Source organism: Eutrigla gurnardus (assembly GCF_963514095.1).
Source record: "Eutrigla gurnardus genome assembly, chromosome: 10".
Lineage (NCBI taxonomy): Eukaryota > Metazoa > Chordata > Actinopteri > Perciformes > Triglidae > Eutrigla > Eutrigla gurnardus.
In genome coordinates, this window is record NC_139924.1 from 20,391,125 (window position 1) to 20,408,158 (window position 17,034).

Sequence of the window (17,034 nt, forward strand, 5' to 3'; positions counted from 1 at the left end):
GTTAGGCTGCTAATAACAGTATTATGCTCAATGAAGTACTTGTGGTGCAAAATGAAGGGCTTGATCAATGTTTCATGATGACCACATGAATAACACAAAAATATGCACATTTGTCACAATTAACTGTGCTTGTGCTTGTATTTGTTCAGAGCAAATATTCTGAATAAATACAACATAAACAATTTAAACTTGTTTTGTTTGATAAGGCAGAAGTAATCCCTGAGCTACTGTTGGCAATTCATGCAGCAGTGTGAGCTGTGTGATAGCATGCAGCGACTTGTTAGGCCTGTACTGCAACTCCCCCAACTCCACCCAAACCCACACACACACACACACACATGTTTGTAATTCCTAAGTAATGACAATGTGTTTTGACATTTTTTGGGTATTTCAATTTCACTGTCAAGTCATCTCACCCAAGTCCCTCCTCTTATTCTGTTTCATGTTTCAGTAAAATAGTCCTTCCTGTCTTGCTCTCTCTCATTTGCTTTTGTCCATCCCGTCTGATGGTGTTCTGTTTTTGGGAAACTGTTGTGCTGCGAACAATATAACCAAAAGGACCACATAAACTTTCAGGTAAATATCCGTTCTGCACATTTTTCTTTCATCTGTGAACCAATGGTAGATTGACTTTTTAATGTTATGACTTCATTGTAGATGTATAGAAAATTTCATTTTAAGCTCTGCCAATACTCTTCTATTCCCAACAGGACAGGTTGTCTGACACAACATCTATTTACAGCTATTTGACTTCACTCACAACTTACGTCTGACTCAACGCACTTGTCTTCTAAAACATCAGATCATCAATCCTCCTCACCATGTCCATGCAACCCACTCAGTCCTACAAGTCCCTGATGAGAGGCTTGAAAGAGCTGGACCTCCATGGCCCCTGTGTCCCATGTAACCTGGTGCTGATTGGAGACCATGCCTTTCCTTTAGCAATGACCAGCCAAGGCCAGGTCCTGATGGCAGCCTCGCTGTACGGCCGTGGAAGGATTGTGGTCCTGGGCCATGAGGGCTACCTGACCACCTTTCCTGATCTGGTAGAGAACGCTCTGACCTGGCTGAGAGGAGATGGATGTGACAACCTGTCTGTGGGGGTCCACAGTCACATCAAGGGAGTCGCTGATCACTTCAGCAAATCCAGCTTCCAAGTCACAGTTGTGGGGTCCTTGAAGGAGAATCGGGGGGTTGGCGTGTATGTGACAGATGCCTACAGCGTGGGTGCAGACGTGAAGGACCTGGTGGCATTTATGAAAGCTGGAGGAGGAGTGCTGATAGCAGGTCAGGCGTGGAACTGGGCTGCAACGCACCCCGACGAGAACGTATTTCAACAGTTTCCAGGGAACAAAGTGTCTGGTGTTGCAGGGATCTACTTTACCAAGCATTATGGAAATATAGAACGCCTGCATGTCGCCCCTCAGATCCCATTCTCATGGAGGGCATTACGGCAAGTGTATACTCCACTTCCATGTCAAATTCCAAAATATGCAGCTCGATCACAGAAATACAAAACAATTTACACATTGTTGTCATTTAATACAATTGAATTTTTTGTCCTGCTCCACTGATCAGCCACCATGTGTCTCTCTCTCCCTCCTCCTTTCCCTATTACAGTGCTGGTAAGGATTTCAAGGATGACCTGAAGGTCTTACTCAAGGGGGTTTCAGAGTTTGACATGAGTGGTATATTAGCTTCTGAGGTTCTGGTCCACAGCACACTAGCCTTCCCCATTGGCGCCACTGAGGATGGACGGACATTCCTTGCTGGAACGTACTATGGGAAGGGACGAGTTATTCTTATCACACATGAATCTGCTCTGAAAACAAAGGTGCAGTCTGAATTAATGAATGTTCTTTGAATGTCTTTAAATTAACAGAAATCTGTCGTTAGCACATGCAGTTTGGTTAAGGCGACCAGAAGTTAGGGTATCTTCAGTGTGCTGGATAATGTTTCATATAGTTCTGCCAAATAATTTTACATGATTAACTACCAACTCTTTCTGTTAACTCTTTTCATGACAGAAACTGGCTTCATTTTGGAACAATGCCATTGATTGGTTGGACCAAGGCCGGAAGGGGGTCATAGGTGTTGTGCCAAATCAGGAACTTCTCTCCAAATCAGGGTTGAAGTACGAGGAGACTGAGTTCAAGAAAGACCTGAGTGTATTTGTCTGTACAGCGTACAGAGATGCTAATGTGGAGGAAATCCAAGACTTTGTAGCAGAGGGAGGAGGTCTGCTGATTGGTGGGCAATCGTGGAACTGGGCACACTCACAATTTGGGCAAAACCCGATGACCGATTTCTCAGGTATGATAATGCACCACACTTGCAGGTGCACAGCATCACAATATAGGATGATGTATGTTTGCTGAGCACATGAAATTTGACACTTATCAGGCATGAGGAAATATGACAATAAAGCCCCACATAATGATTTCCACAGCGCTAAATGACTAACACATTTGCAGTGTCAAAGTGGAGAGATGGTGAATCTGCAGCAGAAACACAAGAAATGTAATCGTCACATCGACTGCAGCCAGTGAAACAGTCAGTCAGGTGGTGGAGAACACTGATGACACACAGAGGGCAAGTTGGGAATGACAGCGTAAGCAAGGGAGCAGCAACACTTTCTCATCCCAACTCGCCACATCGTTTTGTCAGGATAACTCTGTGTCACTATCTAAAGCAGTGCACCGCATGCATGCCATCATTGGCTTAAGCAAAAGCGTACTCACGCACAAAGAGTGTGCAAGAGAAATGTTGAGTGTCCTCTTATCTGCATGCCAAATTACCTCTTTCACTGGATGAATGCTGGATGCGTGGCCTGTTATTTACAATAGTCTGCCTCTAAGTAGTAGCTAGGACTCCGTGCTGTGCATAGAATTAGTAACCACAGGGGGTACACAGGGGCTGTCTATCATGCTCTGCTCCTGAGCTCTACAACATGTAAAGATTTACAAAAGCTTCAAATCACATTCTAAAAACATAAACAAGTTGATTTACAGACAAAAAAAGTTGCTGGGGAGGAAGTTTTTTCAAGAACAGCAGCAGTAATAGACTAATTGTAGCCTATGAATTGTAGTTGAAATATAGCTTGTGATGCATGATGTACAATTCTTTCCTCAAGGGTCTCTGTTTATAGAAGTTTTGAACAGAAGAAAATTAGCAACTTGGTGTTCCTGGCTGTCTGTCGGCCATGTTTGTTTGACTTTGGGTTTTTTTGCACTTACAATGGCTTGCCACTGGGTGGAAGTGTATGAGATGATGCAATAGCATCCAGTGTAGTGGCTGCTATGCAACTATGCCATAAAAACCCACGCATATACAAAAATGAAACAGCTTTTGAAAAGGTGTAGCCTACACTGAGGTGACCTCTATGCATGAAAGGGATATAGGGATATCTCCTCAAAACAAGCATCCACTTTGTTATCTTCTTCCAGTTTCATACACCATCAATACAACAAAGTATATCATGTTTGTTTAACTGTGTTTCAGGAAACAAGATCCTGAACAAAATGGGCTTGAGTGTGTTGCCGGCAACAATTAGTGAAAGTCGCTACAGCGCCCGTGTGCCTACCCACAACAAGAAAGACACCAACCACTTCCACGATCTTCTACATCACTTTGCCAAACACATTACCATGGGTGAAAAACTTACCAAGCAAGAGGAGGATCGCCTTGAAAAAATAGGCATGGATTGTTCCAACTTCTTGAACATGAAGGCCCATAACAGCTGCTCCTACACGCAGGTGCTGTCCATCCTCACTGACTTACTGAAGTCCAACATGCCACAGGTGGGCAATGAATTACTTTATATTCTTGAATTTCTTGAATTGAATCTTTTACTGTAAATATAAGGTAGATATTAGCAGATCATCGAACATACAGCCTTCACTTCCCATTACAACTCTCACAGGACGATGATCCGTCAGTGATCAGTGATCCCCATCCATTTGTGCTTGATCCCTTTTCAAAAAGCTAAAGCTAAAGAGACAGGCCATACACTTTCAAACCTTTGTCCTATTAGTTTTTGCGGCTGGTTAGTTAAGATGGTTGCTATTTAACATACAATAGATTCAGTTTTTTTTTTTTTTTTTTTTTTTTTAGTGGTCACAAGTTACCAGTGATTAACTGACTTTTCACATTCATATTACAAGTTTGCCATTTTATTTGTACAACAAATGGATTGTTGTCATCACTTAACTAGAGTGATGCATTTAATATTTGAGATTTGTCTTATATTTACTCATATTCCCTATTATTTCAAGGTGTCAGAGAACCAACCTGTGAAGGATCCAAAAGGCCACCTACTCCTCAGTTTAGGGGCCATGGTATATAATGTGTCCCCAGATCCTGATGCCCTCCTCCCACACCTCATCAACAATATCCCTTTGATGACAACTGTCAAAAACCAACGGATCCGGATTAATACTAACATAGCAGGTCAGCCCTCACTGTTGTGAACAAATGTGTAAAATGATTATGAGATAAACATGCAGAGCTGTAATAAATAAAATACTGTGTGTGGTATTACATTGCATTGGCATGAAGAAAGCAACATCTCTCTTGTCGCTTACATGTCTGTGTGTGTCAGAATGGGAGACATGGATCAGTACAGGTCTGTACCTCCCTCCTGGTATGAAGACCAACATAATCATACCAGCAAACATCGTCAACAAGAGATGGATGGTACATTACACAGAATCAAATAAATACTGCATTCACTGAGTTTTGGTTCTTTGAATTTAGGCTACCAAGTAATTGAGTCATGCTACTTTGGCCTGATTCACGTCTGTTGACTTATATGCATAAACTGAAAAATATCAAACTTTTCATACATGTTTTCAAAGGAGTAACACAAATCCCATGTGTCCCTCAGATCCAGATAGGCTGTCAATCAGACACACTGAAAGCTGAAGAACTGAAGAGAGCATCCAATGTTCACGAGCGATTTCCTGTGACCTCAGAGATGATGCAGGTGTGGAACCTGTGGGGGGGGCTCATCTACCTGGTGGCTCCACCCAACACTCAAGTGGAGGGGGTAGAGGTCACAGTGCAGATGGCTGTACCTGCCCCTTATTACAAGTCTGGTGAGTGTGCGTCACTGTCTGCACACGCATGAACACGTTTGCTGCCTCAAGCAAGATCCTGGTCTAATTGTCTTCTTTTTTTTCTTCAAGTCAGGGTTAAAATACAAATCATGTTTTTATGTTTTTACATTAATCAATAATCAAACAAATATGACCAATATAGCTGAAAAGCTAGTTTTTATCAGCAGGTCTACCTTAAAACACTAAAAGTTGGCCTTCCACAAGACAGGTCCAACACTCCAAAACAGATATGAGTCAGCTAGTAGCTGACTTAGTAAAAAGAAGGATGCAGTTTTTGGCATTAGAACTTCATGATGTACCTATTCTCTGCCTACAGTGGAGCGTTTGTTGAATCATTACAATAATCATAAGCTCTGTTTTGATTTCACCCCAACACTCACCATTTGTGCAATTGTAGGTGTGACAACAGCAGCTGATTGGTCGTTGCTGCGGACAGCTCCCTCACCCTGGGCGGAGTTGGAATTCGATAACATCATCCTTACTGTACCATCAGATGTTATTCGAGACCTGGTGTGCGTCGATGAGGTGGCAGAGATTTGGAATGACATCATGAAGGGCGTTGCAGATCTAGCTGCCCTACCACGCAAACTTGCCCGCAAAGAACGCATTGTAGCGGATGTGCAGATTTCTGCTGGTAAGTGGTTTACTGTTCCATTCTCACAGCTGCTCTCCAACGACTACGACACCCAGGGCATGATGGGAAACCCCCGGGTGTCACCTGATCAAAGACCTCTTAGTTTTGACACCACGTTATGTAGAAAATCCCAATTTTCTGTGTTATTGTAATATTTAACGTTAGATAGGCTAATTGCTTAAATTTTCAGGGAAATAAGACAAAAAAGGCATAAATATTTTTGGCAACAATTTAAAATGCCAATCCAATCGAGGGATACATTTTATTGTATTTATTTTTGTTAAACATACATTCCTGTAAAACTATTTGTGTTACAAATGCTTCTCCATCCAGGTTGGATGCATGCAGGCTATCCTGTCATGATGTACTCATCTGTAGCAACTGAGCTGGTCAGACCAGATGATGTCAGGGCCAAAGGCCTGTGGGGGCCCATCCATGAACTGGGACACAACCAACAGAGAAGCGGCAGCGAGTTCCCACCAAACACCACAGAGTGCACATGCAACCTGTGGTCAGTGTATGTGCATGAAGAGGTGCTGGGGATCAACAGGGCACAGGTGGAGTACATCAGTTTTTATCTTCGATAAATGACCCCTAATTATGTATTGCAACACATTTTCCTATCAACGGACAACACAGTATTAGTATTAGTATTAGTTCTGTTATATCCCCTTGGTTAACATCACAATTATACGATTTCTTCAATTGCAGGCTAATCCATCCATGACCTTAACAAATCGGAAGAATCATGTTGACAAGTATGTTGAAAAGGGCAAGAAACTCCGCGACTGGGAAGTGTGGGTGGCCCTGGAGACATACATGCAGGTGAAAGAGAATTATCCTATTTATAATTCTGTTGATTCTGTTGATGCTTGCAGCCCTACACAGGCAAGAGATGCAAGTAATCCTTAAAGTAAAACTGCTGACCCACTATTGCCCTTGGAAGTGCTGTAAATGGAATATAAAATAAAACTGTTTACAGAGAAAGGGAGGGACAATCTATTTTGGGATCTGGGAAAAAAAACAATGTCTGATAAATTCACTAATTCAAAGCGTTTTTATCTGTAGGGTGCACCATATTCCTCAGCATTACCTGCACTTCAAAAAGCAGGTGTGGGGATACTCACGATCCCCTCGTTGAATCCCACTGTGTCTGAGTTTTCCTCAGAGAACAAGAGGCTTACCTCTTTGTGACTTAAAGGTTGCGGTTGTCTCAGCTTATGGACTGAACAGCTGTCTGGAGTATCCAGGCTATTTGAGATTCCATAGTCTGCCTGACCTTGGAACATCTTGCTCAGATCTCTGTCCAAAAGGTCTTCAACTCCCATACTCGGAAGATTTTTTCTTCCTGCATCCCAGTGCAAAGTTGTGTCATAATTCAGTTATAATTCATGAAACTCTCATAAAAACTCTTCCTCTGGGGTTCATGAATGTCTTAACCAAATTTCATTGCTATCCATCCAATAAATGTTAAGATATTTCACTCTGGACCATAGTGATGGATTGATGGACTGAACGCCATTATGGTTCCATTGTCATGTGGCTAAAATAGCCTCTTTGCACTTTATTGCAGTTAATTTGTTAACTCGCTCATAAACTCTGATTCCGCCATCAGCCCGCTATCTATTAACATTCCGTCGACCTCTGTCTCCCTCCATGCAGCTCCAGGAAAAGTTTGGCTGGGATGCCTTTAAGAAGGTGTTCGCTGCCTATCACAAGATAAGCGACTTTCCCCACGACAACGACGGAAAGATGAACCTGTATGCTGAGACTTTCTCCCAGACTGTGGGGATGAACCTGGCTGGTTTCTTTAAGGCCTGGGGCTGGCCCATAGAAACGGCTACTGAGAAGAAACTCTCCAAACTGCCTCCCTGGAGTGACCACCCCATGGTCAAGTATGACTGATTAAACAGATAGACAGTCTATAATGTGAAATAATCTTAATATTCTTTATAACAAGCTAAAACGATTTACATTAGCAGCTCTGGGTCTATTTATGAAGGCTCTAAAAAATGTCCATTCCTATAAGTAAGTCCATTTTCAGCTTACAGCGATATAATACTGCTGGTTGGGCCATAAAATCAAAACTAACACCAAAACTCAGTAGAGTGATCATTATCTGTGGAGTAGGCCTATTACTCTTTTCATGTTAAGCTGTAATTTTCCCATTCGCATTTAAATGTTTTTTTTTTCAGGAACCATAATAACATAAGGAGAATCTGATTTTTCACCGCACTAATATGAGCAATGCATGAGTAAAAAGCACATTATTCTAATTGAAACGTAAAAATCGTCTCTTATTTCAGGGTCATGTTACCTCTTATATACAGTAAATAGGCTGTTTCTTTTGTGGATAAGTAAGCTGCATCTCCCATTCATCATTTGCTCCTAAGCTGTTAAAAGTTACTTATACATCAATTATTGTAATTGCTTCTTGTGTTGAATACTCTAACCAGGTTCCTCTTTTGGACAAGATAAGAACATTCATACATGTATTATATTACAGTAAATGGCATTTAGTTATTCGGGATAGTTCATGTTCATATTTTTCTGCTTTGTGTGTTGATATTTGCCTTTCTGTCAATGAAAATGGACACAAATAAACAGTCATGTTATCCCTATTTATTTGTAGCTGATTGAGAAGAATACTAAGGTACGTGTGGGTCTTAAAGCTGTTAAATGGTAACATGCACCATGTTGACAAAGTGTTCAAATGAATGCAATGGGACCTAAAACTACTAGTTCATCATTGCTTTATTATCTTTTATGCCCTGCAGTTGTTGTAAAACAGCTCCCCTACTGGCAGATTGGAGAACTGCTGGAGGAATTCTCCCAGTTCATCCAGAGAGAGCTTCTCCACCCAGTTGTCCTCCGTGTTCCTCGCTGTGGCGGCGCCACTCTGAATGGGTCTGCCGTTGTTGTCCACACAGCAGTAGGCGTTCCACAGGTAGTCTGGGATGTTGACGCGCTTCACATTGTTTTTCACAATCCAGTTGTCTGCAGAGGCGAGGGCACCGACCAGCACGTAGGCCTTAGAGCACTTGTCCCGGAAAAGGTCGGTGAGCTGGGACTCATGGATCCTCCAGGCGTTCTGGTTCAGCTTGCGGTTCTGAGGAACCACGTTGGTCAGGGTGAAAGTAGCATTGCGGCTAGGGACTAGTGGGGATGGGGGAAGAAATCATATTTAGTTTCTGGGTCCAAAGAAATAAAGTCATGTATTGTGAAAGTGGCTTGATAGCATGTAGAAGGAGAAAGGGAAAGACCAACATGTGTTCAGCCGAATCATTCTCATTCTACCAGTTTTAAAAATGTCACCCAAATTATTCTTTGAAATGATTGAGTTATTAGCTGGAGGAACAATCTACGCTACTCCTATGGTTGCTATACCAGTGCCTATCATTAAAAAATTAATCAGATATCCAATAGATATATCCAAATATTTTTTTCAATGATAATAATTTCATTTGTTGGTCCTTATTAACAGTTTTACAAAATACATTGACAAAATAAGGAATAAATACAAAAATGTACTAATTTTAACAACAACAAAAATAACAAACCTACGATGATGATGTAGTTTTTTTGTCTCATGAAGCAAGCTTGAGATCATAAATTATTTAGAGGATGCAGATAAAGGAATACTTTCATAGTGCAATATTCATTTAATCATCACAAGTAAAAAAAAAATGGGACATTTTTATAATCAATTCCCTTTATCTTGTAAAATGTAGGAATATACGTATAAGTAGACAATTTGTTACTAGGTAAATGCAAATGTCTTCTGTTATTAACTGCTCCTTATGGTTTAAGTCTGAGATAAGTTTCCAGATATTCCTTTGGCTGCAGCCACCCACCGTTTCCTTATGGTTACCATGATAACAAACACCACAGACAACAAAATGATGAAACCATAGAAACCACAACCCATAAAAGTAATTCAACCTTCCATCATTCAGTGCAACAACTTGATGCAAAGTTTAGCTGTAAATATTAAGTTTAGATGCAGTAGTATATTATTCCATCATCCTGTATGTATTGTATGTTATTTCACTCTACTTCATATGTTATGGTTTTACCATGATCAATGTTTTCAATTATCTATTTTATTTTTGCTATTTTGTTAACTTTATTTATTCTCTCCATTTTTCGTTTAACATTTTTTCTTAACAATTGTGTCCATCATCGTATAACAGTTTACATTGGATTTGATTTGTTGGCAAGGTGCTACATACATAAACTTGATGATAGATTGCTGGAGCATCAATTTAAAGCTTGTATCAGAGCATTCCTTTACGATATGTCAAGGGTGACATTCAAAAATCCCCCATATTCAACGTCTATCACCTGCATGGTGTCCGTTGGGGTTCAGGTGGCCACGGTCGAAGCCAGAGTGTGTGTAGTCCTCATTCAGAGCCTGTCTCTCTCCTTGGTAGACCCCAGGATGGTCTTTCCCCAGCCAGTAGCCATCCTTCATCTCTGCTTGCCAGGACATGTCCACTAGCTGTAAGGCAAAGCCCCTCGGATTTAAACATATATGTACAGAGAGTGTCATATAGTATCATATACTGAAAGATATCAGTGCATTTAAGTCACATCAGAGCAGTACTGTAGATACTTTACACAGAAAAGTGCCACCGACCTGAGGCTCTACAAACCACCTTCTCTCCCTGCCACCTCCATTGCTGGGCTGGAATTGATAGGCACAGTAGACAGCAATACGGTGTTTGGTATCATACAGTGTGGCAAAGTGGTACCTGGTCGGTGCAAAAGTATAGTGCTTCAGAAATCAGAAGTGCTTCAATGGAAAAACTGAAGTGTAGGAAAGATTAAGTGGTGGAAATTAAAAAGAATGTATAGGAAAAAGCAGTAGTCAAGGAACTAAGCTACATCTTTCTGAGTGCACTCAAATTATTGTGCTCTTTTTGTGCTGTAGTATTAGGTCTAAGTTATTTTCCGTACCTGTTGACGAAGCGATGACAGAGACGGGCAGCACCGGGTGTAGAAGCTCCCCACTCGGGCACCTTGTCTTTATAGAAGTAGCTCATACATTCTGGCTCATCCTGGGATGAAAATAACAGAATAATGCAGTTTACGCAACTCACACACACAGATTTAAAGTTTTTTGACTGAAAGGAAATATGGTCACAAACCTCAAAACGTCCGACAACATCCGCATGAACAGAAAAGAGGAGCGAGAGAAGAAGACCACACAAAGTTACCAATGTCTGCATCCTGTCTAAAACCCTTAGTGTCAAGGGTCCTTGACAGTCCTATAGAGTCGGACAGAATAGAGCAGAAAATAAAGTGTGTTTTATCCAACAAGGCGTGTATGGCATAAAGGCAAACCACTAAAGGTCTACTGTTAGAGCTTAGGTCTGCACATAGAAGGGCATCAGTTGTGTTGTGCTCTTTGTGTTTGCTGTGTGTATTTCAACTCACCTGCTTGTCAACCTGTCTGCTGCTACAGTCCAGCCCCAAGCAGAAACTGGCTTTTATTCCTGGCTTCTCCTCACCTTTCACCTGGTTTATCCTCCGCTTTTATCTGAACTCCTGTTTACACGCGATGCTTGTGTGCGATGACCCACAATCTGGCCACCACACAAGGTGTTGTGGGTCACCAAAAGAGAGAGTGGGTAAACATAGGACAAGGATATAAAGAGGGGGGGGTTTAGCTCAGGAGGTAGAGCGGGTCGGCTGGCAACCGCAAGATTGCCGGTTCGATCCCCGGCTCCTCCTGAGTGCCTGGTGTCCCTGAGCAAGACACCTCACCCCAATTGCTCCTGACGAGCTGGCTGTCGCCCTGCGTGGTTGACTCCGCCGCCGGTGTGTGAATGTGTGTATGAATGGGTGAATGTCAGTCATTACTGTAAAGCGCTTTGGAGAAAAAGCGCTATATAAATGAGGCCATTTATAAAGACATGCCAACATGAGCACTGCTATGGTATGAGTCCCAATGGAAGTGTATCTCAGTACACTTTTTAAATACTTATGTATTATTTTTTACTTTTTTTATTATTATTATTCTTTTTTTTACATATTTTATACTTTTTACTTCTATTTATTTAATAGCCTTAGTTTTTAAAACATCACAGGCTCACCAGAAGTATATAAACGAATAAAAAAAGCAGGTGCATTGTCATTGATACTTTTTTACATGCTCTCAGTACAACAAAAAATGTTATTCTTTTTTACATTATATTATGGATTAGTATGATAATAATAATATTTGACAAGTCACTGATTCTGGTTCTAATAGCACACAAACTGTTCATTCCTGTTATTTGATATGAAGTTCACCTCCTGGAATATTGACAACATGTGCATTTTGGCAGATTCCCTCTCAATCTCCCCCCGTCAGTTTTAGGGGAGGTAACACCAACATGTGTTCATGAGGGGTTTTTCCCACGATGTGCCAAACACACACGGACTCCTCCCAGTTCTCTAACTCACAAAAAAATATATATAATAATTGCTCCATGCGCCAGGGGAGCATCCTGCTCAAGGACACATCAGCAGACTTGTTCTTATGGATACCAAACAAAATCAAAACAACTATTCTCCAGTGTTTTATTCAACAGTTTCTTTTGGCCATCATGCCTTCACCAGGGTGTATGTCTGAGGATGTTTTTGATTTCCTTATACAGTCCAACTATTGACCTCACATAGATGAATCTCTTAAAAATCCATCCATCCATCAATTGTCCACCGCTTATCCTGTATTCAGGGTCACGGGGGGGCTGGAGCCGATCCCATCTCTTAAAAATGAATTAACTAATTATTCAAGTTTCAAATATTTACGGTTGAACATTTTATACTCTACTTATCCTATCGATGTTATACTTGTGTATATGCCCGTATGTGTGTATTCTGCTGTCAAAAGCACTTTCTATACTGTTGTTTTTAAAGGTGCTATAAAAAATAAAGTTATTATTATTATTATCATTATTGTGCAATTTGTGAAGAACAAAGTCATCAACCTCATTGAGGTCTGAATACCAATATCACACCGAAAATCAGTAAGTAACACATTTTAATCATAGGCTGATCAAACTTGCATGAGTTGGTGACTGCGGGTTTTAAAAATGGCCCAGTGAAGGTTTAATCATATAAAACTGGTGTGAAGCCACAGAGGTGGGTTGATGCCAGAGAAAACACACAGAACATTGGGGATAAGATAAAGAGCGTGGAGCTTTATTTAATCAGCCTTGCATTTTCCCATTACTTGGCTGATGTTCATTTTGTTACATTCACCAATCAGTTTACATCTCACAGTTCATGGCTGCAAAACGAAGTAGATAGACATGTGCCGAAAAAACACTGTGTAACTGTGTTTTTTCAGGTTTTCTTCGTTTATTTTTGGTTAATTGGGGAATTTCTTCCTTTCCCTGTGCATTTATTCAGGTAAAGCGTATATATTTCTGGATTTGTGTTGGGTAAAGGAGCAGATGTCGTTGCTGAGATCTGCCTCTAGGTTGCAGTGTTGAATCGCTAAAACCTCTCACGAACACTATTCCATTTCAGATTATTCAAGTGTTCATCCACCTGGAAAATGCTCATTCTGCAAACTGATGATCCAATCACCGATAGGCTGTGTTATCAACACTCAAAACAAGTAAATTGCAATTCTGTCCCAATAGATGGCTTCAAAGCAATAAAACACCTTCAAAGTGAGGACAGTGGCAGATAATCATTAAAGATGACACTGAATGACAAGAGAACGTATCAAACCGCCACTCTGATGGATTTTAGCAACATCTGGTATGTTTTTGATTTTGGCCCGAAGTTAATTCAAGTGGACTGTGTGTTTAATTGACTTGACTAGTGCTTTGTCGCATTAAAGATCACAGGGAGTCGGGTTCCCCAGACACAGATTTAGTCTAATCCTTGACTCAAAAGTACCCTCAACCTCTGTCTGTCAGTCAGTACGTTTTCCTATGATTCAACAGGAAAACTAGGTGTGAGAGTCTCCAAGACCATGAGGCAAGAAAATAGATTACCTGATAACCCTGATTTATATTGATCCTGGTCACTTGATTGATTTGTTAGAATGTCAATTAATCACCTCTATTGTTAATTGCCTTGAGACTTTCTGGTTGTGTAGATCCCGTGGTGGTAAACATTATCGTTGTTGGGTGAATTTGTAATGTAATCAGCTTTTTAATTTGTCACTAAACGCGGACAAATGCACATTTGTTATTCATATTAATCTTAATGGTCTATTTTAGGGCTCCTAGAGCGCTCAGCTCAAACATATTTTTAATATTGCCTTTAATTAGCTTGACACTACTGAATATGAATTTGAACTGAAAGTAGGAAGTAGAAAGTGATGCATCGATCCTGTGCGGTCTGTGCTGTAATATCTGGATAAATAATTAAGGTTCATACTTTACATGTTTTCTTTTTGTTGACAGTATGTTCAATGCAGCACAAGCCTCCCAAATCCTAAATACAGTAAGTCTATTTGGATTTCTAGAGGTCTGACCTCCCACTACATAACTTTTATGTTGGGTACATGTCTTTATCCCTGAAAGATTTCTGGCAAGCAAAAAGAAGATATATGTTTGTTCATGTAACATATCCAAAATTAAATAAAAAAACAATAATACATTGTGGTCATTTTAGGGTTGTTTTCAGCTTCATGAAATTGTTCAGTTTTTGTAAATAGCAATGGGGTGGGAGGGCCCCTAAACAAGACACACGTAATCAAACAAAGCAAAAGGCTTTATAATCTATTGGATCAAGTTTTTTGTTGTTGATGTATTTTTTTGGACTGTTGAAAATACTTGCAAGTTGTTGGTATGACTAGAAGGGCATTATCATGGGCTTCATGTTATAGTTTCAGACACGGGAAGTAGTTGTCTCTGCAGTGCAGCTGAAGAGGCAAAAAGGTGAGACTGCATCTCTCCACACACTCTCTGTCTGCTCCAAGGACAGATGGCCAGACACACATCTCATCCCAGACAGGAGAAGGAAAGAGAGGAATTCAATCACACACTACAGAGCCCCCCCCCCACCCCCACCCCATTCCCCAATATCTTCTCCTCTTTCCACTCCTCCCCCACTTCCTCTTTATCATTTTCTCTCATTCTTTTTTCATCTTTAAGTCGCTTCATTTCAGATGCATTCATACATTTCCAATATCTTTATGTATGAGTCTGTCTCCCTCCCTTCCTCTCTCCCTCCCTCCCTCCTCACCTCCCTATGCCCCTTATTTTCTCTTTCATTCCCTTCCTCCCATCCTTACCTCTTTCCCTTCCTCCCTCATTTCCTCCTCCCTTCTTCCCTATCTTCCTCCCTACTTTCCCTCCCTCTATCCCATTACTGTAATCCATCACTCTTCCATCAGCCACCATGCAAACAGGCCTCCTGGTTACCATAGCAACCACCTCCGGCCCGGCAGTGCGCAGCCCATCTCTGATTGGCTGGCAGGGCCTAGGCAGTCTCAGTCTGTCTGGGAGATGTGGTAATTGGCTGGGAAGTCACACACACACACACACAACACACACACACATACACACACACACACACACACACACACACATAGTACAGTATTCACACATTGACATACAGTATACACATTCTCACACATGCTCACGCACACACATAAACACACTTGTGCTTACTCTGGGCATAAATAAATATACATACACATATTCTATTGGGTATTGAGCAGAAAACACACACACACACACATACACACACACTGCATAAACATCCTCAGAGATATGAAAGGGAGACTGGGGTCAGAGTAATGAAGCTCATAAGAAGATAGGGGGCTCTAGGCTGTGTGTGCGTGTGCATACTGTACAGTATGTGTGTGAAGGTGCATGTTTGTGTGCACGTCTGAGTTAGTGTGTGGCAGTCTGGCGTTTCTGCGTGTCGGTCTCTGTGTGCACAGGATGGCGGGGGTTGGGGGTGTAGTGCAGGATTTTGGATAAGGTTGGAGCCCTGCCAAAAGATGGATGAAGGAATTGGTTTTTGCAGAGTATATTGTTAAAAATACCTATATTCCCCCAAGGAACCAAGTGTGCAGTAGTTTTCGGTTTTCTGGCTTCTTGAAGGAAGCTGGGGAAGAGGAAAAAATGGAATTCTTGATCAGCTTGACTTCACCCTGCTGCTGTTGCTCAGCCAGGTCTGGACAACACAGCAGCTATGATGAATGTCTCATCTCCAGGAATACATCACAAATAGCAAAACTGTACCTGCCCTGAATAGCAAAGCGTATTCTCTTCTGCAGTGTTGTTGGAAAACAATTGTGGACAATGGGGCTCTTTTGTCCCCTCTGCAGTTTTTCAGGCCAGCTACAGAAGCAAAACAATGCTATCCCCCCTAATCTGTCTTTCAATCCAAAGCCAGAGTATTTTTGAGTGCGCTGCAAAAAAGAAAAAAGAAAAAGGAAAATGAAGGGTTCTAGTGAGTGTGTTTAAATTGGAAAGGATAATTAGTTATTCAGGGTTGATGACTTTGAACAAACTGCTTTGATAGATTTTTGTCTGTATAGTTAAAAGAGGAAGCAACGGTTGGTGTTGGGCGCAGCTCCCAGGCCACAAGCATGAGTCCTTCCCACCTGACTGAAAAAAAAACATTAAATGGACTCGTCAGCTGCCCTAATTGGCAGCAATACAGACACCCAGACGAGCAGACAGACACCGACTACTGTCCAAAAAAACGCACATATATTCAGTGATTCATACCACAGGCACTAGAGCAAATGAGTGCACACGTCAACACTCACACACAATGACAACACAAAGGTAGGGGACATTTTTCAATCTCATCTTTTTAATGGAAAAAAATAAGTCAAGGGAAGAGAGAAAAAACTGGGTAAATTGATAAAATCGGATGAATTCACAGAGAATGACTGACAGCAGTGATCACAGCGGTCACATTCCACATTTCAAAGCATTCCCAGATACCAGACAGAGAGAGAGAGAGAGAGAGAGAGAGAGAGAGAGAGAGAGAGAGAGAGAGAGAAAGAGAGAGAGAGAGACAGAGAGCGGGAGGAAGGGGAGGGGGGTAAAAAAATGTCTAGGAAGATTTAATCTTCCTCTCAAGGTAAAAAATAGAAAATAAAAACTCATCTTTATCCAGTGTTGACAATCACGTTGAAAAAATGTGAAGATTAAAAATAAAAATTTCACCCACACTCACACTCACCCCCACACACATACTTACAATGAGTTTCTTATTTTGGGGAAAGAAAAAACAAACAAATTAAAAAGAGTGCAAGCAACATCACAGAACGACGATTTACAAGAGAGGCCTAGAGTGGCACAAAGTCTC

The 17,034-nt window shown here is 41.2% G+C and overlaps 2 protein-coding genes across 2 annotated transcripts; one reads left to right on the plus strand and one right to left on the minus strand.

Moving 5' to 3' along the window:
• The first annotated feature begins 498 nt into the window (after positions 1 to 498).
• LOC311020046 (TRPM8 channel-associated factor homolog) lies at positions 499 to 8,372 on the plus strand. Its single transcript, XM_084019828.1, has 12 exons — positions 499 to 576; positions 711 to 1,453; positions 1,621 to 1,834; positions 2,028 to 2,313; positions 3,502 to 3,800; positions 4,275 to 4,449; positions 4,601 to 4,695; positions 4,886 to 5,096; positions 5,515 to 5,751; positions 6,085 to 6,308; positions 6,463 to 6,576; positions 7,414 to 8,372. The coding sequence occupies exons 2-12, from the start codon at positions 822 to 824 to the stop codon at positions 7,654 to 7,656; spliced, it is 2,730 nt and encodes a 909-aa protein (XP_083875954.1). The 5' UTR covers positions 499 to 576; positions 711 to 821; the 3' UTR covers positions 7,657 to 8,372.
• Positions 8,373 to 11,210, minus strand: LOC311020049 (endonuclease domain-containing 1 protein). Its single transcript, XM_084019831.1, has 7 exons — positions 11,191 to 11,210; positions 10,902 to 11,021; positions 10,711 to 10,811; positions 10,387 to 10,505; positions 10,096 to 10,248; positions 8,481 to 8,907; positions 8,373 to 8,399 (listed from the first exon to the last, which is right to left on the minus strand). Exons 2-6 carry the CDS (start codon positions 10,980 to 10,982, stop codon positions 8,516 to 8,518), a joined length of 846 nt encoding a protein of 281 aa, XP_083875957.1. The 5' UTR covers positions 10,983 to 11,021; positions 11,191 to 11,210; the 3' UTR covers positions 8,373 to 8,399; positions 8,481 to 8,515.
• Between the last annotated feature and the right edge of the window lie 5,824 nt (positions 11,211 to 17,034).